The 26,590-nt window shown below is 37.7% G+C and overlaps 1 protein-coding gene across 35 annotated transcripts in view; it reads right to left on the bottom strand.

The window, feature by feature from the left end:
- The window catches only part of ABI2 (abl interactor 2), a 102,370-nt gene extending 77,201 nt beyond the window's left edge, over window positions 1-25,169 (bottom strand). For 9 of the 35 annotated variants that reach the window (XM_090282813.1, XM_090282822.1, XM_090282827.1 and 6 more), the window contains exon 1: window positions 24,838-25,165. In XM_090282813.1, the coding sequence (XP_090138939.1) occupies window positions 24,838-24,954 (117 nt within the window). In that variant the 5' untranslated portion in view covers window positions 24,955-25,165. Of the gene's footprint in view, window positions 1-24,837 lie in introns of all 35 variants that reach the window. The other 26 variants (XM_090282716.1, XM_090282749.1, XM_090282717.1 and 23 more) reach the window with 7 other exon arrangements.
- Between the last annotated feature and the right edge of the window lie 1,421 nt (window positions 25,170-26,590).

Here is a 26,590-nt window from a genome sequence, read left to right as displayed (position 1 = left end):
GAAGATTAAATTCCCTCCCTCTGAATTACTAATATTAACAACAGTTTTTACTTGTGAATACAAGATGATAACTTTATGCTCCTAGGTAAGACTCATTCTAAATAAAGGCACATCTGGAAAAGTATGAATCAATAGTAACATTTGGCATTTCAAGACACAGGAAATTAGAAATACCTCTAAATTCTTGACTTTATTTATAGATTAACAAAAATATGCTCTTCCAATAAGCAGCCTGAGGTGACCTCTGAAAATGGTCTGCTATTCACCCAAAAAAACAAAACTCCCACAAAATCATGCAAATCAAGAGGTTCAAATCTTTGTGTTCACTTTAAGAACACTTGTGAAACTGCCCAAGCCATCAAGGGTATGCATATCCAAACAGCCACCAAGTATCTGAAGGCTTTCACTTTACAGAAGAAACGTGTGCCATTCCGTTGCTACAATGGTGGAGTTGGTAGGTATGCCCAGGCTAAACAGTGGCACTGGACACAGGGCTGGTGGTCCAAGAGTGAATTTTTGCTGCACATGCTTAAAAATGCAGAGAGTAATACTGAACATAATGGTTTAGATGTAGATTCTCAGGTCATTGACCACATCCAGGTGAACAAGCTCCCAAGATGTGGCTCAGAACTTACAGAGCCATGAGCAGATTAACCCACATGTGAGCTCTCCCTGCCACACTGAGATGATTCTGATTGAAAAAGCAGATTGTTCCTAAACCAGAAAAGGAGGCTGCAGAGAAGGAAGATATCCCAGGAGAAACTGAAGAAACAAAAACTTAGGATCCAGAAGAAACTTTAGCATCAAATAGATACTAATATAAGAGCAGGAAAAAAAAAAAATGAAAATATTAAACTCTGAAATCTAACATAATAGGACCATTGAGGTTCTATGTGTTTTCTCCACAATTCTGAAATAATTTTAACTACAGTTACAAACATTGCAACAACTATTTATAGATTGACACCCATTTTCATATTTACATTTTTCTATACATAAAGTATATCCATGATGAGGAAGATGTTAAAGCACAGATGACCACACATGTAAATAAAAAATCAAATTAGAAATCCCAACAGGCTAAGTTAGACATCAGAGGCCTTTCAACTATGCTCCTACACCTCTGCTGTACAGAGGAAAGAAACCAAATGGCACTATAATTCAAAGGCAAGAGATTTTAGAGTTTCAATAAGCAATAGCACATATAAGTCATGAAGATGTACAACAATACACAGCAATGGCAACTACAGTTAATAACACTGTATTACATATATGAGAGTTGCTGAAGCAGTAGATCTTAAAAATTCTTACTACAAAAGGCCTTGGCCAGGTACCTCAGTTGGTTAGTGTTGTCCCAATATGCCAAGGTTGCGGACTGGATCTCTGGTCGGGGCATATACAAGAATCAACCAACAATGCATGACAAGTGCCTGTCTATCTGCCTGCCTATCTGTCTCTCTCCTTGCTCCCCTATAATCAATAAACTTTAAAAAAATAATGAAATTTTTTTAAAGTTCTTATCACAAGAAAAATTCTGTAACTACGTAGTAAAACATATTATAACTAGATTTATTATGGTGATAATTTGCAATATATACGAACATTGAATCATTATGTTGTACACCTGAAACATAAGATAACATTGTACGTCAATTATACCTCAATAAAAAAAATATAAGCACCCTGGCTGCTGTGGCTCAGTGGATTGAGTGTCGGCCTGCGAGCCAAGTGTCACTGGTTAGATTCCCAGTCAGGGCACATAACTAGGTTGCACGTCAGGTCCCCAGTTGGGGGCACAAGTGAGAGGCAACCACACAGTGATGTTTCTCTCCCTCTCTTTCTCCTTTCCCCTCTCTCTAAAAATAAAATAAATTTAAAATATATATATATATATATATATATATATATATATATGAATATAAGCAGTAGTACATAAATGCATCATAGCTTCTCTCTATACCCAAATGTCTTAATAGTAACTTAAGTACTACAACACATGCACAGTCAAAGAAAGAAACAAAACAGAAGTCAATTAAATGGTGCATACTACGTTAATAATTCCCTTGGGGACCAGGGGTGTACTAATCAAAATTCAGTTATAAAAAAGTGCAACTTTTTTTACAGAAAAGAAACAATCCATAATTTGCATGAAATCATAAGACTTCAAATAGCAAATCTTGAAAAAGAACAAAAATGATGGTAGCACACGTCATGATTTTAAGCTAGATTATAAAACTATAATAATCAAAACAATATGGCATTTAAAAAGGCACACAATGGAACAAGAATTACAGCCAGTCCATAAATAACTCCTCACATAGAGTCAACCAGTATTTGACAAAGGAGCCAAGAATATTCAATGAGGAAAGGATAGTCTTCAATAAATTATATGCTGGGAAAACTGGATAATCGCATGCAGAAGAATAACATTGGACCTCTATCTTACACCACTCACAAACAATAACTCCAAATGAATTAGAGACTTAAACATAAGACCTGAAACCATAAAATTCTAAGGAAAGAACACAGGTAAAAAGCTTCCTGATATAGGTCTTGACAACTATTTTTAGATAGGACAGCTACAAAAACAAAAACAAAGAAGTGATACTACATCGAATTAAAAATCTACACAGCAAAAGAGACTCAACAAAATGAAAAGGCAACCTACAGGACAAAATATATGCAAACCATATTTAAGGAACAATAATAATAATAATAATAATAATTAGATTAAAAATGGGCAGAGGAATTGAATATACATTTTTCCAAAGATACACAAATGGCCAGCAGGTACATGAAAAGGTACTCAACATCACTAAGCATAAGGGAAATACAATTCAAAACCACAATGAAATATCACCTCATTCCTGTTAGAAGGCTATCATCAAAAAGAAAAGAAATCACAAGTGTTGGTACAGTTGTGGAGTAAAGGAAATCTTGTACACTGTTGGTGGGAATATAAATTTGTGTAGCCACTGCGGAAAACAACTATTTTTATTTCCTCAAAAAGTTAAAAACAGAACTATAATATAATCCAGCAATTCCACTTCTGGATATATATCCAAAGAAAATGAAATCCTATTTCAAAGAAATCATTGCAGCATTGTTCACAAAAGTGAAGATATGGTAACAGCCTAAGTGTCCATCTACAGATGCATGAATAATAATGATGTGTGATATGCGTGCGCACGCACACACACACACACAAACACCCCAATGGAATATTATTTGGCCATGAGAATGAAGGAAATCCTGCCATTTGTGACAACATGGAGTGCACTATGCTAAGTGAAACGTCAGACAGAGAAAAACAAATACTGTGTGATATCACTTATATACAGTCTTAAAAAGCCAAGCTTGTAAAAGATAGAATGGTGGTTGTCAGGGAATAGGGGAGGGGGACAGAAGAAATGGAAAGATGTTGGTCAAAGAGTACAAACTTCCAGTTACTAAATAAATTCTAGTAATCTATGAACACCATGTTGACTAAAGTTAAAATACTATAGTATATACTTGAAAGTTGCTAAGAGTAAACCTTCAACGTTCTCACTGCCCCTTCCAAAAAAAAAAGAACTTTTGTGCGGTGATGGATGTGTTAATTAACCTTACTGTGGTACTAATTTCACAATACATACATATACTAAAGTGTCAAGTTGTAAACCTTAAACTTACACAATGTTATATGTCAATTATCTCTTAATAAAGCTGGGGGGGGGGACAGTGCCACACTCACTTTGAAAAATTTATACAAGGCACTGAGTATTTACTAAGGAAACATAAGAGAATTAAGCTCTAGGATTCGCCTACAAATATCATGTCCATAACAAAAATCACAGAATTGGCCCACCAGTAACAGATACACCTAAGAAAATCAGAGCAGTGGGGAGGACTCATAAGGCAACCACTATAACTCTTAATATGAGAAATGTACTACTGTATTATGCTGTGATCAGGGAACTGCCACATAATTCCTATTAGTCCTAGAACCTATCATGCCAAGTAAATGTACATCATATAAAAAAGATATGTGCCACATCTTAGCACTCGATACTCATGAAGCTAGCAACTGGACAATGCTACACTACCACAGAAAAACTCAAATGTTTCCACACTATTCTGGCCAGCATAAACCACAGCCAGAGCAGAAATGCTCTCCCACTCATCTCCGCTCCAAATAACAAATAAGTGCATCAAGAAATGAGATAGTTAGAAAAATCATCATTTTACAACCACCACAGCAATAATTGTTTCAACAGGCAAAAATCATAAATGGATATGAAAACCAATGTGAAAAAATTACTCATTACAAAAAGGAGAAAAAGTACCTTTACATAACAGAAATATGGCAAACACTACTTGAAACAAGTAGTCAAACTTAACATCACCAATAATGGGACACAGTCCTAAGACGATGCACTGCACTAAGAACGTATCACTTATTTCCTGCCAAATATGCAAAAATGTATAAACTAAATATACAGAAACTCAAGGGACATCCTAAAGGAAAAAACAAAAGAAAACATTTATATATACTCTTTAAAATATCATGTAATGAAAATATTTTAAAAGCTAAGGAATTGTTCTAAAGTGGCATAACCAATAAGTGCAATAATCCTGGATTGGAAGGAGAAAAAATTCTGCTGAAAAGAGTATTATTATGGTACAGCTGGCAGAAAATGGAGTTCAGGAGATAGAGGTAAAAGGTTGGGAAGACCAAGGCAATTACAGTTTACAAGTAAAAAGTATCAGAAAGTTGCAGAGAGAGAGAAATCCTGAGATGTACAGTGTCCCCCTTTAGTACTGAGCAGAGTACTGATCAGTGCACACATATGAGAAAACTACCTAAGGATGAGGAAAGAGTCACCCAAGAGGATGAGAAGGAAGAGTGCCTAGTGCTCATACAGGATAGGGAATAGTACATGCTCCTACCAGAGAAATGGAAAAGCTCCCCAATTCATGGGGCACTGGTTAGATTACACAGAAAGGTCTACCTTCGGATTAGTGGAGAATAACACTCCACTGACCCATCAAACAAATCTTAAAAGACTCAAACAGTTTCCAAGTAACTTAACTGCATTCAAGAACAAATCTCAGAACATTTTTAGGAATATATTTTTTCAATCCACCACCCAGTAAAGTAATAATTTCTCCAAAATGAAGCACAGAGAAAAAAGATATTTTAAAAAATGAAAAGCTATGGAACAACTTCAAGTGTCATAATGTACAAGTTATTGATGAAGTTTCAGGAGGGGTGTCAACATAAAAAATATTTGACAAAATAATGTATGAAAAATTTCCACATTTGACAAAAGATTCCCAGATCAAAGAAATACAATAAGCCCAGGACTTTCGGCCAAGATGGAGGCGTAGACAGACACATTGCGTCTCCCTCCACAACTAAGAAGGAATACAACTACCTCAAAAGTAGAAACAACCAGAAGTTCCAGAAAATCAAACTGTATGGAAGTCCAGCAAACAAGATATAAAGAAGAAATAGTCATCCAGACAGGTAGGAGGGGCGGAGCCGGGGCAGAGAGGATGTGGTGTGGTGGCAGCAGCAGTGGCAACAGCAGCAGGCGGGCGGAAAGTGCAGTCACACGTTTTAAAGTCAGGAGGGACACCTGAGGAGCGTTCCCAGCCCCCTTACCCAGCACTGGAGAAAATCAAGCCTCATTGCTTTTGACTGTACAGACCAGTGGGGGTTGGGGTGGAGGCAGAAACTGCCAATCTCTCAGGAGAGTCTGCTTGTTTATAGGCCCCCAAGGACCAGAGCATCCGCAGACCCACCCACTCTGGGAACGACCGTCAGGGCAGCAGCTAGAGGGACGCCAGCCCAGTGCGGAAGTGGGAGAGGTGCCTGGAAAAGGGGCGAGTGCTGGGCAAGCGGCATTGCTCCTTCTCAGACCCCTCCTCCGGATACAACGCCACAACGTGGTGAAACAGGTCGCCCGTTACTGACGAATACCTTAGGCTCCGCCCCTTACAACGTAGTAGGAGCAACAGCTCTCCCTGAGACATGGAAACAAACACACACAGGAGACTTCCGCCCAAGATGGAGGCCTAGACTGACACGCTCCATCTCCCTCCACAACTAAGAAGGAATACAACTACCACAAAACCAGAAATAATCAGAAGTTTGAGAAAATAAATGGAAGTCCAACGTATGAAGTTATAAAGAAGCGGTGCTCCTCCAGACAGGTAGGAGGGGCGAAGCTGGGGAGAAGAGTTCAAGCTGTGCTGTCCGCAGCAGCAGCAGCAACGGCAGCAGGACAGCGGTAAGCACAGACACCTGTATTTAGGGGGAAGCAAGAAGTGCCTGGGGAGCACCCCTGGCTGCAGACCAGACCCGTCTGCTTGCGATTCCAGAGCCGGGGAAGGCAGACCTCCATTGCCTTGGACTGTGAGGCCCCGAGTGGGTGGAGAAGGAGGAGGAGGCTCCCATCTTGGACCCCCACCCCTGCAGGAAACACCACAGCATGCTGAGATGGGTCGCCGGCTGTGACAAGTGCACAGGGCTCTGCCCCCTATAGCATAGGAGGTGACAGCCCTGCCCAGGAAGCAAAGGTAAACACAAACTGTCAGGATGACACAGATCATGATAGAGATCCCAGTGACACAGCTGACAAGACAGCAACTATCTAATCTAATGAAGCAGCACATAGAAAATCTTTCTGAGGCTCAGTTCACAGCTTTGGTTATGAGAATGCTTACAGGCCTAACAGCAGATCTTAAATAAGACAGGGAAGGAATGAAGGCTAGTCCTGCTGAAATGAACAAAAACACATATGAAACTAGTGGTGAGGGCAAGAAAACCAAGGATCAAATCAACAAATCGAAACATAGGGAAGGAACAAACAGTCAACCAGTGCAGAAAGAAGAAACGAGAAGTGAGGAAAATGAGGAGAGGCTCAGAAACTTATCGGACAGCTATAAGCGGGCCAACATCCGAAGCACAGGGCTGCCAGAAGGTGAAGAAGAACTAGAAATTGAAAAACTATGTGAAAAGATAATGAAGCAGAACTTCCCTAACTTGGGGAAGGAAAGAGACTTACAGTTCCAGGAAGCACAGAGAGTTCCAAGAAAACTGGACCCAGAAAGAACCACACCAAGACACATTATAATCAAATGTCAAAAATTAAGGATAAAGAGAGAATCTTAAAAGCAGCAAGAGAGAAGAAGAGAATTACATACAAAGGGGTCTCAATTAGACTATCAGCTGACTTCTCAAGGGAGACCCTGCAGGCAAGAAGGGACTGGCAAGAAATATTCAAAGTAATGAAAAACAAAAACCTACAACCACGATTACTCTATCCAGTGAAGCTGTCATTCAGAATAGAAGGGCAGAGAAAGTGCTTCCAGGACAAAGTGAAACTGAAGGAGTTCATCAGATCCAAACCACTGTTATATGAAATGTTAAAGGGACTTGTTTAGGAGAAGGAGGATCTAAACTACGAACATTAAAATGAAAACTGTATCACAACAACCAACAACAGAAGCTAGGGAACTGAAACAAAGGCAAACTAAGTAGGCAACGAGAGTGGGAAAAGAATTATAGGTATGGGGAACATTTTGGGGGGAGGTCAGTGGGGAGGGGGAAGGGGGGCAAGGGAGGGAGATGGTACAGGAATTAAGAAGCACAGTAAAAGGGAGTGGAGTAGATAGGAAGATGTCGAGAAGAACTATATGCACAACTAATGGACATGGACTAAAAAGAGGACAATTTGAGGGAGGGGGTCATTGGGTGGAGGGGAACAAAGGGAAAAGAAATTGGGACAATTGTAACAGCATAAATAAAGCATATTAAAAAGAAAAAGAAAAAAGAAGTACAATAAGCCCAGACCAGTGAAGCTCAGTTGATTGGGTGTCATCCTACAAAGTGAAAGGTTGCCAGTTTGATTCCCAGTCAGGGCATGTGCCTGGGTTGCAAGTCATGTGTGAGACCCAACAGATTGATATTTCGCTCCCCCTCTTTCTCCTTCCCTTTCCCTCTCTCCAAGAATAAAAATCTTTTTAAAAGATTTTTTTAAAGTACAATGAAACCTGAACACAAAGAAGCAGGAAAAATAAACTACACAAAGCACATCAAAATCAAATAACTAAAAAAAAGCAGTGATAGGAAGGAACTCTTGCAAATTTTTCATTTGAAACAGTGTAAGCCAGAGAATAGTGAGGCAACATGTTTAAAATATTGATACACAGTAAAATACTGTCCACCAAGAACGTTATACCCAACAAAATTACCTTTCATTATTTTTTTTTTACAGTTTTAAAAACATTTTATTTATTTCTAGAGACAGGAAGGGAGGAAGAAAGAGAGGAAGGGATGCATCAGTAGGTGGCCTCTCACATGCCCACAACCCAGTCACTTGTACTGACCAGGAACTGAACCGGTGACCTTTTGGTTCATAGGCTGGTGCTCAGTCCACTGAGCCACATCAGCCAGGGCCAAAATTACCTTTCAAAACAAACAAAGAAAATATGTTTCCAAACATACAAACATACAAAAGTTTAAAAAAAAGTTATCACCAATATATCTGCACAAGATTGTTAAAGGAAGTCCTATAGGCAGAGAAAAATACGGGTCTACACAAAGGAATGAAAAATACCGATAATGGAAATTACATGGGTAAATATTTAATTTTTAAGTTATTCAAAGTTTTAAAAACTGTTTAAACAAAAATTAAGAGGAATGTATTGCAGGATTTATAACAAATATATACATAAAAATGTATGACAATAGTATAAGGATGAGAAGGGAGAAATGGAAGCATAATACTGTAAAATTCTCATTCTATGCAAAAACTGGTATAACGTACTTGAAAGGAGGCTGAGATAAACCTTAGAGCAATGATTAAAATTACAAAACAAAGAGTTATATCTAATAAGCCAATAAAGGAAATACACTAGAATCATGAGAGCTACTCATGAGAGCTACCAAAAGAAGGTAGAAAAAGGGAATAAAGATGGATGAGAGAGAAAATAAACAGTAAGATGACCAAATTAAGCCTAAACATATTTATAATCACACAAAATGCAAATAATCTAATCTAAACACGCCAACAAAGAGTCTTAGAGCATAATCGAATATGTGCCCCTTAAAATATACTTTATAGACATAAATATAGAACTGGGATAAAAGAATAAGAATAAAAAAAAGATACATCCGCTAAAACGAATCAAAAGAAAACAGAATTAGTTACATTAATATCAAAGTAGATTGCAGAGAAAAAATACAACTAGTGACCAGTTATTTTTAAAAGATTATTTCTAAAGATCCCAATTCATTAAAAGAATAAAATAAATGTAAACATTTACATAGGTAATAACAAAGCTGCAAAATACATGACATAAAACCTGACAGGATTACAAAAGAGATAGACAAATCCACAGGTATAGTCAGTTATAACAAACCCTCTCTTAATAACTGGCAAAACAGACAGAAGATTAGCTATATTATATGATAGACTTGAACACTGACCACTTTGAGCTGACATATAAAGAACACTCCACCCAAGAGCAGAATACATGTTCAGGTATACACTAAATATTTACCAAATTACACTGTATTATGGACCATTAAAAAGTCTCAAAAATACCTTAAAAATTCAAGTCAAAGTATATTTTTTAAACACAGTAGAATCAGATTAGAAGTCAATTCTCAACAACAACAAAAAAGAGGTCAATTATCAGAAAGACCCATGAAAAATCTCCAAATAATTGGAAATATTTCCAAATAACACATTGCTCAAAACAAGAACCAATGAAAGGGAAATCAGAGAGTATTTTGAGATATATGAAAATAGAAACAAAATTGTGAGATGCTGCTAAAGCAGTAATACTCAAAAAAAAAAAATTTATATCACTGTCTATATTAGAAAATCAATGACATCAGCTTATACATAATAGAAATTTTAAAAATGAAGTACTAATTAAATCCAAAAAAGCAGAATATGTGAGCCTAAATCAATTTAAAAAATAAAAATAAAAAAATAACAGAAAATAACTAAAGAAAATCACTGAAAATCAAGTTAGTTCTTTGAGATCAATAAAATCGATAACCTTCTAGCCAAAACTAATCAGAAAAAAAAGAGTATATCCACAAAATAACCAGTATCAAGGTTTAGAAAAGTAATGTCACTAAAACATTTAAAAGATAGTAAGGGAACTGGAGGAAAACTACGCAAATGAAAGATAATTTAAGACAAATTCTGAATAGCCATATATCTATGAAAGAAATTAAAATTTTTGTTTAAACCAATCTCAGAAAGAATAATTAGGTTCAGGTAGCATCACTGGTAAATTCTACAAGGAAGAAATCATACCAATTCTACATAAACTCTTCCACAACACTTAAAAAGCTTTCCAACTCGTTCTATTCTTTTTTTTTTTTTAATGTGTTTTATTGATTATAATGTTACATTTGTCCCAATTTCCCTTCCCTCTTCTCCCCTCCACCCGGTGGCCCCCCTCCCTTCAGTTGTCCCCCCCCTTTTAGACCATGTCCATTAGTTGTGCATATAGTTCTTCTCAACCTCTCTCTGTCTATTCCATTCCCTCCTACCATGATCCTTAATTCCTATATCATCTCCCTCCCTCTCCCCCTTCCCCCTCCCTGCTGACCTCCCCCCAATATGCACCCCATACATATAGTTCTTTTTCCACTCTCGTTACCTGTTTAGTTTGTCTTTGTTTCAATTCCCTAGCTTCTGTTGGTTCTTGTAATGCAGTTTTCATTTTAGTGTTCATAGTTTTGATCCTCCTTTTTCTAAACCAGTCCCTTTAACATCTCATATAACAGTGGTTTGGATCTAATGAACTCTTTCAGTTTTGTTTTGTCCTGGAAACACTTTCTCTGCCCTCCTATTCTGAATGACAATTTCGCTGGATAGAGTATTCGTGGTTGTAGGTTTTTGCTTTTCATTACTTTGAATATTTCTTGCAAGTCCCTTCTTGCCTGCAGGGTCTCCCTTGAGAAGTCAGCTGATAGTCTAATTGGTACCCCTTTGAACATGATTCTTTTCTTCTCTCTTGCTGCTTTTAAGATTCTCTCTTTATCTTTAACTTTTGACATTTTGATTATAATGTGTCTTGGTGTGGTTCTCCCTGGGTCTAGCTTTTTTGGAACTCTCTGTGCTTCCTGGACCTGTAAGTCTATTTCCTTCCCCAAGTTTGGGAAGTTCTGCTTTATTATATTTTCACTTAATTTTTCAATTTCTAGTTCTTCTTCTTCGCCCTCTGGCAATCCGATAATCCATATATTCGATCTCTTATAGCTGTCCCAGAGGTTTCTGATCCTCTCATCATTTTCCTTGCTTCCCGTTTCCTCTCTCTGCACTGGTTGACTGTTTGTTCCTTCTCTGTGTTCTGGTTTGTTGATTTGAACTCTGGATCTTATTTCCTCACCATCTGTCTCGTATGAGGTTTTGTTCCTTTCAGTATGAGTGTTTTTCAATTCTTTCTCATCTTTTCCCAGATCTTTTGTTAATTCCGTAAGCCACCTGATAACAATGGCCCTGAACTGAGCCTCTGACAGGTTTCTTATTTGTTCATCTGTCAGGTTCTTCATCTGTTGCCTGGTGAGCTGCGCCACCGGGATTTCTATAGTTGTCTGCCTCATTTTGACAGATGCGTTTTGTTTTCTTGGGCCGGCTATAGGGGGCAGTGCCTGTGTACTCGTCGCAACCCAGCGACCGGCGCCGTTCCGCAACCTTTCTCAATGCGCTGTGGTGCTTTGTTGTCACAACCCAGCAACCGGCGCCGTTCTGCAACCTTTCTCGCTGCGCTGTAGTGCTTTGTCATCATAACCCAGCGACCAGCGCCGATCCGCAACCTTTCTCGCCGGCACTTCGTCGTCACTGCCCAGCGACCAGCGCGATCCGCAACCTATTTCGCAGCCCTGTGGCGCTTTGTGTGGGGGCGCGGGTCCAAGATGGATTCACACAGTTATTCCCCTAGGAGACCGGGATCCGTCCTCCCGCCCTCTGGGCCTCACTGTTCAAGGCGATGTGGTGGCTGCTTTCCCCAGCATTGGGGCTGCAAGCTGCCAGGATTCGACTGCAGCCGGGATTGTTCTCCCTGCTGCTGGGATTGTTCTCCCTGCTGCTGTCCCTGGTGCGACCGCAAACAGCACCGCCCCCTTTCGCTCTTCCTACCAGCCCAAAGGGCGCCGCTGGTTTATAACTTCATACGTTGGGCTTCTGTGTAGTTTTATTTTCTGGAATTTCTAGTTATCTTTTGTTTTGAAGTAGTTGTATTCCTCTCTAGTTGTAGAGGGAGACCGAGCGTGTCCGTCTAAGCCTCCATCTTGGCTGGAAATCCTATTCTTTTCTTTCCAACAATTCTCCAACACCAAAACCAAAGACATAAGAGAACTATAAACCAAAATCCCTTACCACAAAATCCTCAATAAAATACTAGCAAGCCAAATTCAGTAGCATATTAAAAAGATTATAGCCCATGACAAGTGGGATTTAACCCAAAAATGCAAGAGTGGTTCAACATACAAAAATCAATCAATGTAACACATCATATTAATAAAATAAAGAGGAAAAAACACATGATCAGCTCAACAGATATAGAAAAGGGATCTAACAAATTCAACACCCTTTCATGATAAAAACACAAACTAAGAACAGAGATACTGCAGGTCTGGTTTCAAACCACCATAATAAATCAAGTAACTCAAAAGAGCAAGTCGTAAACTTTTTGTTCGTGGAGGGTCTGGCCTTCAGTTTGTAAAAAACACGTGTGGAGCACAATAAAATGAAGCATAATATAACGAGGTATGCCTGTACTTAATGGTAGAAAGACTAAAAGCATTTCCCCTAAGATCATAAAACAAAATGAAGATAAGCAATTCTTTCTGGGAACCTGGCCTGCTCTTCTATATTTGGAATAACTATTTTTAAGGAAGAAGAAAAAGAATCATTATTCAAGCCCTATCTCCTTGTTGAAGACTTGTGGTACTAAATATTGTAAAAGACTGGCATCCTTTGTTGGCTTCCCCTTTTTAATCTTGTTTTGTAGGTTCTGGAAGTTCCTAACAACGCCATCTACTACCTCTATTCAAGGTTGTCCATAGACAAATAGACAAAGCCAAATAATGGTCAGCAAAAACAACAAAGAAAAATAGTTCCATGTTATATTCAGTTCAAACCTCACTAATTCATAATTTACAAAACAGGCTCATCAAAGGAATTAAAATGGTAACAGAACTAGACTATCAGGTCCATGAGTTATGTACCACTGATTTCCAGCATGGACAAAAGCTCAATGAACATTTTTCGAATGAATAAGAATAAATACTAAAAAATTTTTAATAGTGTGAGTCGTAAGTTCAATCATTTTACTCAACAAAACGCAGGGAACACAGGGAAAAAAGAACACTATTCCTGTCTAACTAAATTTTAGTTTAGCTAAGTTAAAGGTTAAGTTTGAGTTTACTTATCTGATTTTTTAAAAATAGGCATATCTCCTTTACTTACTTCCCAAGAAGCTACAGATAAGCTCAGAAAAATAGATGAGCATCCACAGTGGAATAAGCCCTGCACTAAGTTAAATAACTGAACTGCTGAATTTACTCTAAAGCACCAAACATGTTTGAAATAGTCTGTCAATTGTCGATCACACCTACATTAAATACACTGAACAAGTGAAAAGTATTGAACAACTTCATTTATCTGTACATAAATCTACAAACTCTTCAAATTTAGAAAACTATTTCACAGCTTTCAAACAGATAGTTTCTACTGCTTACTAAGAAAGACCTAATTTATTCATATAACAAATATTTACTAAATGTCTGTTTTGTCCCAGGTACTGTTCCAGATGCTGACAATGAAAGAGACAAAACTCCCTGCCCTAGTGACACCCACATGCTATGGGAGGGAGACAGGCACAGAAGTAAATAAGATACATCATGTTAAATAAGTAATTTTAAGAAAATTAAAAATTTCTTTAATTTTAACTTATGAAAAAAAATCTATGGCTCATGGATTGAGTACTGGCTTACAAACCGAAAAGTCACAGGTTCAATTCCCAGTCAGGGCACATGCCTGGATTGCAGGCCAGGTCCCCAGTTGGGGGTATGCGAGAGGCAGCCAGAGAGACAACTGATGTTTCTCTTCCTCTCTTTCTCCCTCCCTTCCCCTCTCTCTAAAAATGAATCTTTTTAAAAAAAAAAAGAAAAAATAAAGCCTGAAATGTACAAGCAAAGAGGAGAGTGACCAAAGGGCAGGAGTACGTTATAAGCCTCCACAGATCAAAAAGGGGTCATCAAGAAGATGACATCTGAGAAAAAGCCTGAGAAGGTAAAAGATACAGTCACGCAACTACAGTACTTAATATCTGGGGTTGAGTACCCCTGGCAGAAGGCATAGTAAAGGCAAAGTAACACGGTTCTGAGGCAGAAGTATACCTGGTATGTTCAAGAAAAGCAGTTGCAGGAGAATGAGCATTAGAGAGGAAAGCAGTACAACAGGAGATGATTCAAGACTAGAAGTGAAATCATTTGCAGCCTACAGGCAATTTTAAGGACTAGTTCTTACACTGAGTGAGATGGGAAGTCTGAGTGTTATGAACAGAAGAGTGATACAATCTGATTTAGATTTCTTAGATTTTTAAAAGATTATTCTGGCTGCTGTCCTAAGACTAGCTAAAAGGTTATTGCTGTAATCTAAGTGAGGGATGGTGTTGACTTGGACCAGGTTGGTAGCAGGGGAGGTAGCAAATAGTCAGACCCAGACATGTGAAGACAGGGCCTTTTGTTATCCAACAGAAAAAAGAAGAGTCAATACTGGTACCAAGGTTTTTGGCTTGAGTATTGAGGAGGTTAGTGTTGCCACTTACTGATACAGGAACAACCATGGGGAAAGCTATGACCAGATACTATGGTAGGCTTAATACGCCTCCTACCCCCCAAAATGATCACATCCCTGAAAACTGTGAATATGTTACCTTACATGGCAAAAGAAAGTACAGATGTGATAAACATCCTGAGATGAGGAGATTATCTGAGTGGGCCCAATATAATCATGAGGGTCTTTATTAAGAGAGAGCTTGAGGGTCAGGGTCAGAGTCAGAGAAGGCAATGTGACAACTGAAGCAGAAGGAGAGACGGAGATGTGATGACAAAAGTTGGGGGACAGAAAAAGATGTGAAAACAGAAGTGATCAAAGTGATGCCACTGTTGGCTTGGAAGCTGAAAGAGGGTCATGAGCTGAAGAATGTTGAGTGGCCTCTAGAAGCTGGAAAAGGCAAAGAAACTGATTCTCTCCTAGAGCCTCCAGAGAAAACACAGTTCTGAGGCTCATTTTTGTCTTCTAACCTTCAGAACAATAAAATGATATAAGTCCATGTTGACTTAAGCTGCTAAATTTGTGGTAACATTACAACAACAATAGAAAAATAATATGGAAAAAAGTTTGAATATTTAGAAATTAAGAACTAAACATATCAGAATTTTGTATTATTACAAAATCTCCTTCTGAATTTGAAAATAACAGGATCAGGATTATGAGATTGTATATGCAAAAGGTATTGTGTCAATTTAAACAAATGGATTAGCATTTTAAATAAATTTCCTTACACATATAGTACAAAACAGGAGCTAAAGTAGTCATAAACTTAATGATAATATTTGGTCACATGTGATCTGAAGACTCATCTCTGAACCTCTGAACTCTGCAGATTCTGTCATACTGATAGACAGAAACTCTAGAAGGCCTACCTCATGTAAATTCTTCCATCTTGACAAACTGTTGGGAAGGCTGAAAGTTACAGTGCTAATGGCCTAAGTCAACAACGAACCATAAAATGGATATAACAGCAGCGGGAAAATTGGTTTTTATATTTATCATATGAGGGCATGAAGTATAATAATAAATATCACTTTAAAGCAATTAAGTTGTGGGATAAAGCCCAACCTAAACCCAGGATGTCCATAACTAGTATGTCACTATTTCTAGAAGATTAAAATACAACTCTGTGTAAGTGTGAACTACAATTTTACATAATATACTTTAGTCACAAACACTATGAAAATCTGTTTAACTAGAAAAAATCTACAATAATGCACTTGTAGTTCAATAGGATATGCGAAATTAGGATGCAAGAAATCCCAGCACCACAGATACAAGCATCTTTAAACCCCCAAATACAGTCAGATTTCATCCTAACAAAATAAAAAAGGAACCCCCTGGCCAGGGAGCTCAGTTGGTTAGAGCACACAGCCCATAACCCAAGGTTGCAGGTTCCACCCCAGGTCAGGGCACATACAAGAAGTAACAAATGAATGCATCAATAAGTGAACAACTTTCTCTCTCTCCTGCTCCTTCTCCCTCTCCCTCTCCCTCTCTCCACTCCCACACTCTTGAAAATCAGGAAAAAAAAATTTTTTTAAGAGTCAACCGAGGAATACATAAGTGGAACAACAAATTGATGTTTGTTTCCCTTTCTAAAATCAATAAATAAAAATTTTTTAAATAATAAAAAGGGACCAATTAAAGACATCTCAAAGAGCACTGTAAAAAGATGACAAAATAAAACATTTAAGTCTTCACTATATATTAATAATGACTATAGTGATAGCAAACACTTATATAGCATGTTTTATTGATTGTAAGATGAACAGTTCATATTTATAACTGAAATCCAAATGCACTGTGTCAGTTAAGGAGCAGTATTTTAAGTGTTTATGTGACAGTGTTAATTTAGTGGCACATAAAATAATGGCATGGCTCAAAAAACTGATAGTCTTAGATTTGATTAAACATGTATTCTTTTAGCTGCATTAACTCATTTAATCTTCAAAATTACCCTATGCACTACTGTAATTGTACATCATACAGATAAGAAGATTGAGACAGAGGTTAAATAGCTTCCCGGTCACGGCCACTAACATTAAAGTTATCTTTACAATGAATTGCAGTATTTAATTAGGAAAATTACTATTTAACAAAACCCACATATTTTCAGCTTTTTGTAACCATTTTAATGATCTCAATATGAAAGAAATTTAAGGTTTTTTAAACAGTAATGCTGTAAGCCTTTATAAAGAATCCTTTTGCATGCACAAATATACCACAAAGTTCGTAAGTAGCAGTCAATATACAATATCTATACACGTGTTTGACAAAGCCTGCTTATTGTACCAAATTTCTAGACATTAGTAGTAGTCTATTTCTTGTAAAAAAAAATATGTTCTATACCTCAAAATGCTTATTATATTACTTCACCAACCAAATTTCCTGTAAGTACAAATTTTTAAAAAACCAACCTTGCAATTAATGTCATTCACCTTATCAACACACCAAAAATAAAATGAACATCTCCATAGATGTAGAAAGAAAGCACATGACCAAATATAACGTTCATTTATGGTTTAAAAAAAATCTCAGTAATCTAAGAATACCAGAGAACTTCCCCAACCTGATTAAAGGCATCCATAAAAAAACCATATAGCTAATATCAAACTGAATGTCAAAAGACTAGCTTTTTTCCTAAAACTGAGAACAAGTGAAGGACATAGGCCCTGGCCACTCCTATTCAACATCATATTGAAGGTCCTAGTCAGTGTCATAAGGCAAGACAGGGAAAGAAAAGAAAAAAGATTGGAAAGGATGAAATAAAACCATCTTTATTTGCTGATGACATTATTTTCATTTTAAAAATCCAAAAAAAATCTTTATGTTTGATACATATTTAGCAAGGCCATAAAATAAAAGCTCAATATATAAAAGTCAGTATTTTTTTTTGTACCCTAGTAATGAACAAATGGAAACTGGAATTTTTAAAAGCAATACTATTTACTGTAGTGCCAAAAGTTATGAAATAATTAAGGATAAAGGTAATAAAATATGTGATAAATTTTTGTGTATACTAAGGACAATGAAAGAGACATCAAAGATGACCTAAATAAACAGAGAGAAATATCAAGCCCATAGATTAGAACAATCTATATTTTGAAAATGTCAATTTGCCCCCAAATGATCTACAGATTCAATGCAATTTCCCCTCAGGTCTACAGAAATTAAACTGGATACCAAAATATATACGCAAAAAGCAAAGGTCCTAGAATAGCCAAAACAATTCTGACAAAGAAAAAGGTAAAAGATTCACACTACTTTGATTTGAAGACTTACTATAACACTACAGCATGGTAAGGGCAAAGAGTGCATACATACACATCAATGAACAAAATACAGCCCAAAACAGACCCAAACACATTTGGTCAAATGATTTTCAGCCAAGGGAATTCAAGGGAGAAAGGAGTCTTTTCCACAAATGGTTCTTAAATAATAAAATAGTCATTTGCAAAAAAAACACTTGAACCTTACCTCACACCATGTAGAAAAATTATTTCTAAATGGATCATAGACTTAACTGTAAAACTATAAAGATGTCTAAAAGAAAATACAGAACATCTTTGTGACTTTAGGTTAAATATTTCTTAGCTATAACACCAAAAATATGAACAAAAAGTTGATATATTAGACTCCATTAAAACTTAAAACTTCTGCTCTGTGAAAGACACTCTTAAATAAACAAGTCTCATACTGGGACAAAATATTCATGAAATACGTATCTAAAACGTATTTGTATCCAGAAAATATAAAGAACTCCAGAAACCCAACAATAAGCAAACAATATTTAAAAACGAACAAAAGAAAGAACAAGTTTCACCAAAGATGATAGAGAGATGGCAAATAAACACATGGAAAAAAATGCTTAAATTCATTAGTTATTAAGAAAACGCAAAATAAAACCAGTGAGAGATTGCTGATTTCTATCAAAATAGCTAAAATTTAAAAACCTGACAAAACCAAGTGCTAATGAGGATGAAGAAAAACTGGAATTTTGCTGGTGGGAATGTAAAATAGTACTATCATTTTGGGGAAGAGTTCAGCACTGCCTATAACCCATGTAACTCAATGATCTCATTGTTAATATTCACTGTCAAGGCAAAGGTAAGGCAAGACCTCTAACAGCTTTGCTCAAGCCCTAACAAAAAGTCTACTATTTAGAAAGCTAAAGAAAGAGGAGCAAAAGTTGAGGCCCCTGTGCAAAGCAATATCAAAATAAAAGGTGCCATATGATTGCAACATGGATGATGTAACACTTGTTGCTGAGGAGCCAGTGCCATGCTGCACCTGAAGTTTTATAGCCTACAGCTGAACTCTAAAAGGGTGCAAGAGAAAGTCACATCTCATCAGAACCAGGAGGTAATGAGAAAATGTATCATGACAGCCTCCTCTGTAATGAGGGTTTCAGTGAGAAAAAGCCTCATAGTTGCTCTTCATAACCCTCACATAACCTCATTTCCAAGAGGATTACAGGTGCTCTGCTAAGACTCAGAACACCTGCAGTTCAAGCCTTGCCTATGTGTTCTATATGGATACAGGTACTGTCATCAGGATGCCAAGGTAGAGATAATTCCTTGTATTTACCCAAGTGAGATAAAGACATATGTCCCACCAACCCCTATTTGCAAATGTTTATAGCTGTATTAATCATTAGCTAAAACTATAAAGTTTTATTGTGGTGGTTAAAAAAAAGTACAAAGTTGTCAAAATTCATAGACCTAAAAAGGGTGACTTGTATAATATGTGTATTATGTATACCTCAATAAACCTGACTACAAAAATCAAATGAGAAAAAAAAAAAATCTATGTTGTAAATGATTCAACATAAACTGTTCTGTGGTCCAAAATTTCTACATCAAAGTCTATTACTTACATAAAAAATAAAAATAATTAGTGCCCTGGCCAGTTGGTTGCAGCATCATCCCATATACCAAAAGGCTGTCGGTTTGATTCCCAGTCAGAGCACAAATCTAGACTGCAAATTCAATCCCCAGTCAGGACACATACAGAAGCAAACTCAACGTTTCTCTCTCTCTCTCTCTCAAATCAATAAACAAATCCTCAGGTGAGGATTAAAAGTAATTTAAAAAACTAATTAAAAGAAATAAAAAATCCTATTCCTTCAAAAGAAATGACTGTAGTATGAATGTTGCTGACGATATCTCATAAGAAAAAAGCTTGCAAAGACAATTTACGGGTAATTAATTTGGTCTATAAAATAATATAGTGCACAGTCTCAAATACAATCAAGTATGTACCTGTATTTCTGACACTCAGCAACTATTTAATTAATGTCTATGTACAACATCACGGGCCTAATGGACAGACAATAAAAATTTTAGATATGATTCTATCTTCTAGAAGCTTTGTATGTGAAGAAGAAATGCAAAGTAAATGAAAAACTCAAAGTTGCAGGTGTTGCCCGCACATGTTACTTCATAAAGCCAATCTATTAATAAGTCCCATAAAAATTCAATCATAAGAATAGTGTAGTATCTTTCAGGATACTTCCATTCATCTACCAAAAGATTATATTTATACTTATTGCCACTGAATGCTATCAAAATTCCTTGAGTTTTAGAAAGAAAAATAACAACAAAGGATCTCATGCTCAAAAATATCTCAAATATACATCCTACACAAGAAAACCAATTTGGCTATAAATTATTTTTTAGAAGAAGAAAAAGTTAAATAAAGGAAACCTATCTCACACATTCATACATTAATCATACCAAAGTAAGAAGAAAAAGTTAAGAAAGAGTTAATGAATTGTTTGACTAAAAAGCAATTTCTAAACAAGTTTTTCAAAGTAGGGCAAAAAATGAAGTGCAGCTGAAGTCCTTGGATCAATAAAGGGAATTATGACGCCAATTAAGTACCTTGGAGAAGGTGTAGAAAATGCACAAATGACAAAATTACAAAAATTATTTTAAAAATTAAATTAAAAAATTTTAATTATAAAAGAGTAGGCTCAGAATATAATTTAGTCCTTGTTTTCCAATCTTGTGAAAGTTCTTGATATTGACTAGTTTGTCTTTTTGACTGAAAATCCGAACACCAAATGTCTCTGCTGGGAAGTCAGGACAAGTTTCGTTAAGGTTGATAAACCTTGATCAAATCCTGATAAGTTAAATCATCTCAATCTACGGAAATTCAATCTCCCCAATTCAGCCTGATGTCCACGTATGTGGTTTACTCCTGTCTGGGGAAGTAAAAGACAAAATTCACAGGAAGGACCTCAAATTTCTACTCTCAAATGATCTTCTTTCTCTCCTTTGTCATTCTAGGTACTTGTAAGATTCCTTTATTTTTGAGAACAAACAGAACTCAAACACATCAATACAAACCTCCTTTCTGTATACTCTATGACACCCATACAAAACAAAGTCAAGCCCATCACCATCAAAAGTTCCTTTTAAAGAATGGTATAGAGGAAATACAGAATATGAACCTATTCTGTTAAAAATTATGACATACTATATGTTGTATATATCAAAAAGATTTAAGATATAAATACTATATATTCAAAATGATTAGACAATTTTAAGTTTCTTCATTAATACCTATTTCTATTTTCTAATACTTTTTCAACAATGAGCATGCATTTTATGACTTTTATTAAGTGAGAATTTTAAACATCTATATCATTTTAATAATTAATTTTTTATGAAACTGGCTGGGAACAAGCCATGATTCTATTATCTCCTTATACAGCTCTCTTGTTATTCAAAAGCAAAAGAATTCAGATAAAATATTAAGATAAATTCATCATTTCTGTTTTGAGCAAATCCATTTATTGGATAATTTTTCTCCATATCCAAATAATGAACAATGGTAAATACCAGCAAATTGCAGTTATAACTTTCTATCATCACATTTTAGAAAAAATATTTTTCCTGAGGTTGAACAAAAAAATCTAAAATTTTACTACAGAATATTTTTAAATTTCTACTGTTTAACTGCATTCATGTGGAAAACTACTACTTACAACCCTGCCCTGTTCTACCTGTTGAGATCATTTGTGTTCGTACAGACAATATCTGACCACTTCCCATGCTGAGAACATATCTGAAGGATATTTTTATAACATAGAAAACAATTTAGAGTACAATTTTTTCAGAAGGTCAACACAATCATTTTCTCTCCTTTGTCAATTTCATACACTATAATACACATTTAGAATATTCTTATTTATTTTAAATTTTTGGATATTCCTATGCATAAAACCAGCTATTTAATGTTAGTGAGTGAAAAAAAATTTACAATTTGTTACATATGATCAACAGATTTGTCATTTTTCTACTTTATAAGCAAAAATTACACAGTAAAATTTAGTGTTCAGTTAGTTAACTTGAACTAGTGGTTAGGGAATGATGCTATAATAAGGCTAAACTGACCATTTAGTAACTGATCCCACCAATTAACTTTCATCTATTGCAGGGTCAGAGGCAGCATCAAAACCCCCTGCCTGTCAATTCTTTGGACTGCAAGGAGAGCTGGCCAAATGTGCAGCTAGGTCATCACAAATCACTATCACCATGTTCTGTTTATCAACTTTACTACAAACAAATCATGTAAGAGCTGTCATCTTGGAAGAGAACCCCAAAATATATACCCAGTGGGTCCTAAAACTGATGATAATCTATGGTAAAATTTGTTTTAGATGCTAAGTTGAAGAAATACAGTATTTCAAAATCCAAATCCATTTATTAATCAATATTTATTCTTTGAATTTTAAAATGCCACCACTAAATTTTGAGTCCCATTGCTAAGACAGCGTATATATAAAACAATCACTGATCCGTGAAACCTCTCAGCTTTATTAATCCATGTACTTTTTTAACCTTTATGAAACCATTATAATCTAAGGGGTACTATACTTTGAAATTACAATGAAAATTAACTTCCAAAGAGAGACAAATCTGTTTGTTTCCTTTACTCACTGGTATTAAGTGCAACACAATCATTTGCCCACCCTCAACTTCTCTTCTGACCTTTAACTCTTTCCAGCGGTAGTAATACGCTAGATAAGGCAATAGAATTACTACTTTAGTCCTTTAGTTGCCTCTCCTAGACAATGTAAACTCCCTGAGACAGCTACTTTCAGCCCTTCCTCCCACCTGAAGTCCATTACAGAGTATGAACTGACACACTACATGGAATCATTTGCTCACAGAGCAGCTTCTACTAACTTGCACTATGAAATTCTGTAGACACTAGATGTGTATCATCAAACCTTGACACAGTATGAGGCCACAGACCATAGAAGACTTTTGAATATATTTAGTGGAAAATTGAGCAACTAAACCTTTTGATCTCTCCTACCCCACTCAGTATCAGAAAAGCACCTGACAGCCCTGGTCGGGTATCTCAGTTGGTTAGAGCGTCATTCCCCTACTCCAAGGTTGTAGGATCCGTCAGAGCACATACAAGGATCAACCAATTAGTACATAAATAAGTGGGACAACAAATCTGTTTCTCTTTCCTTCTTCCCTTCCCTCCCTTCCTCTCTCTCTAAAATCAATAAATCAATCAATATAAATTTTAGAAAGAGAAAAAAAGCACCCTACATACATGGACAACTGTATTTTTGCATGAAATCCTTGACCCAAGACAGTCTTTCTTTCCCTACTAACCTATACTTTCAACTGTCTCTTTGGAAAGAAAAGATTGGGATTAGGTCTGGTTCACTCGCCAATATAAATATTCCCTACAAGGTAATACAGAGTTCAGTATATATCTATTCAAGTAAAATATCACAATACATCCTTGATTAACCATGTGGTCCTTACAAAATTTATGAACCTATACATGTCAGTTTCTTTTAGTTTAAACTAAGACTTGAGAATACTTCCCAATACCTGATGTTAAGAATGATGCCTGGAGAGAGAGATATGGGAGCAGGGGGGGAAAAGACCATAGTGTAGGAACAATTTAACATACTTCTTCCATTTCCACCTTTATCCCAAGAGAATTCAAATGGGAAGGAAAAAAATAGAGGTCGGACCTGTGATTCAGAAGCAGCCATAAAGAAAACAAAGATACTGAATTTGGAAACTGCGCGTTTTAACTTATTCTTTCAAATAATTTTTTAAAGATTTTTTTTTAATCCACAGAATCTTTTGCTTCACCCAGGCGCTGCTGAATCTCATCTCACCCAATATCCCCCGCACCCATACACAGCTACACAGCGATACCACTGAGTCCCTGTGCCAAACCAACCATCACAGGAAAAATTAAACCATGAGGATCATTTCCTAATGCCCTCAGAAAAAGTTAAAAAAAAAAAATTCCCCCACAGGAAAATAAATTATTTATTCTAACAGGATGGGAGCGGGGAAAGCTTATTATCATGCAGCTTCTTATTCTCCATGGAGAGGAAAACAGCAGTAACTTCCAAAAAGATACAACTGCTCTTCTACTGTATCTCCAGTTAGAATCTAAACACAAGCCGAAAAACAAAAAATACAAAAACCCCACACACTCAAAACACAGCCTCTTGAGGCAATCACATGAAGAGAAAACGGAGGCACTTCACTTTGTAGCCACAGAGTCCCTTAAAAAAAAAAAAATCCTCCAGAGCTTGGGCGAAGGCGATGACCCATGCCTCACCCGACACCCCTGCCATAAAGGGGCAGCATGATTCTGTCAAATAGAAAATGCCACCCTCCGCCATCCAGAACACGGACTGGCACCGGGAGCGGGGGCGACCGAGGGCAGAAGAAGCGAAGAGGCGGGGACGCCGCACACCGCCTGATTCACGGCTTTTAAAAATGTTATAAAGCTACGATTTCCTCCAACCGGAGGATTCTCATCCATTCACCAGCCCCAACTCCCACCCCGCCCCACCCCCAATCGCGGGCTCCGCAGGGCCGGTCCCCGCCAGGCCTCGGCCCGTGAACCCCGCGCCCCCAACCCAGGGGATCTCACGCGCCGCTCACCGCCCCGCGTGCACAGGCGAGGAGACGCGTCTCACCTGGATGTAGTTGTTCTCGCAGTAATCGGCCACCCGCTCCAGATTCGTGTAACTGTCGAAGAGGGCCCGGCGGCCCCCCGGGATTTCCTCCTCGAGCAGCATCTGCAGCTCCGCCATCTTCACATCCTCCTCCTCCTCCTCATACAGACCGCGGAGGCAGCGGCGGCCGCGGCGCCAAGGAAACCCAAGCCTGGGAGAGGAGGAGCAGCAGCCACGGCCGCCGCAACTCGGAAGGAGCAAAAAACACCCCCGCGCGCGACAGGGGAGGGGTCAGCAGGGACAGAGGCGGGGCGCGAGCCGGAGGACTCCAAAGCAGTCTCCGCGGCGACAGCCGTCCGGGCGCGCGCACGCGCGCTCCCCTCCCTCTGCCTCGGGCTCCTGAAAAGGATTCCCACCCTCGGCCGCGCCGCTCGCCCCTCCCCCACTTCCGGCGTCTCCTAGCGACGACCGGAGTGAGGGCCGGGATGCGCACCGGAGTCCGGAGCGCAGTTAACCCTTCGGATCCCGCAGGTTGCGTGGTGTGGGAAATCCCCCCGGCGGCCTTTGTTAGTGGGGCGTGAGCGCTTCACCGGGCCCCGCCGTCTTCCTGCCGGCGCTCTCCGCGTGATCCTGAGCCTGGGGTCCAACGAGACCTGCCGTGGTCATTGGCCTGAGGGATGTGTCAGCCCACAAAACTTCCATGCAGCTTTAAGTGCTGCATTACTTTTCAGTTTTCTCTTCATCTTGGACCTCATCCATTCTCTTTGAGTCACATAAATACATTCCCGTCTCCTAATCCCAAATTTCCTGCACCCCGACTTTTTTTGCATTAACTTTCCCATTACAGCTGTTTTGCCCCTCGTTCCCTGGACCTCAGCTTTTTGTGTTTGCCTCGCTTCCTCACTGAACCTTTTCTGTCATTTCTCTGGTTATGTCGACTTTGCTGTCTTTTTTTCTTCGTGATTCAGTGAAGTCTCTGAAACGGTTTAGCTGGTACTAATTTCCTTCCTCACAGGACTGTTACGTGGAGAAAATAGAAGTTTATGTGAAGGCACCTTCAAAAACGTTAAATGCTACAAAAACTCAAGGTAGAGCATTTTGATCTTGCAGTTCTGTTCTTATTCCCCAAATGTATCTTTTTCCTAAATCTGACTATTCCACACAATGTCATCTTAAAAAACTAAAATCTCTGACAACCGCTGAAATAAAAAGCCTGTGACCTTTTTTGTATTGTGGTAGTCAAGTTTGGCTGCATTTTTAGTTTAAAACAGGATCCACTATTTCAACTTGTTCTTGCTTTTGTGATCTCTTGTTCCTCCTATGGCGATTCCCTGCCTCCCTTTTCCCAGATGAGGAAACTATATTATACTTTCTCAAAAAAAAAAAAAAAAAAAAAATCTGGGGGAAGAAGTGGGACAACTGTAATAGAAAATAAATAAATTAAAAAAAATCATTTCAATGCTGTACATTACAAATTTCTGGAGCAATCGCTGGTGTTATTATACTGACTTTATGATAAACATATTAGCAAATTGTTTTGAGTCTTCACTATGGAACTCAAATAAGACATTGAAAATGTTGGTCCAGTGTCCAACCAGTTTTACTCTTAACCACTTTAAACATCTTCTATATTAGTGATGCTCAAACTTAAGTGTGACGAGCTTGAGATCCATTAGAGAGCAGCAGTGATGGAATGGGGTAGGAGTTACTTATGTAGCATATAAACTTGCCTCAGGGACTAGAAGACACTTATAATAATCAAGTGAATAAAACA

This window comes from Furipterus horrens, unplaced genomic scaffold (genome assembly GCF_987537825.1).
Source record: "Furipterus horrens unplaced genomic scaffold, mFurHor1.1.pri manual_scaffold_1, whole genome shotgun sequence".
Lineage (NCBI taxonomy): Eukaryota > Metazoa > Chordata > Mammalia > Chiroptera > Furipteridae > Furipterus > Furipterus horrens.
This window is presented reverse-complemented; position numbering and strand designations above follow the sequence as displayed.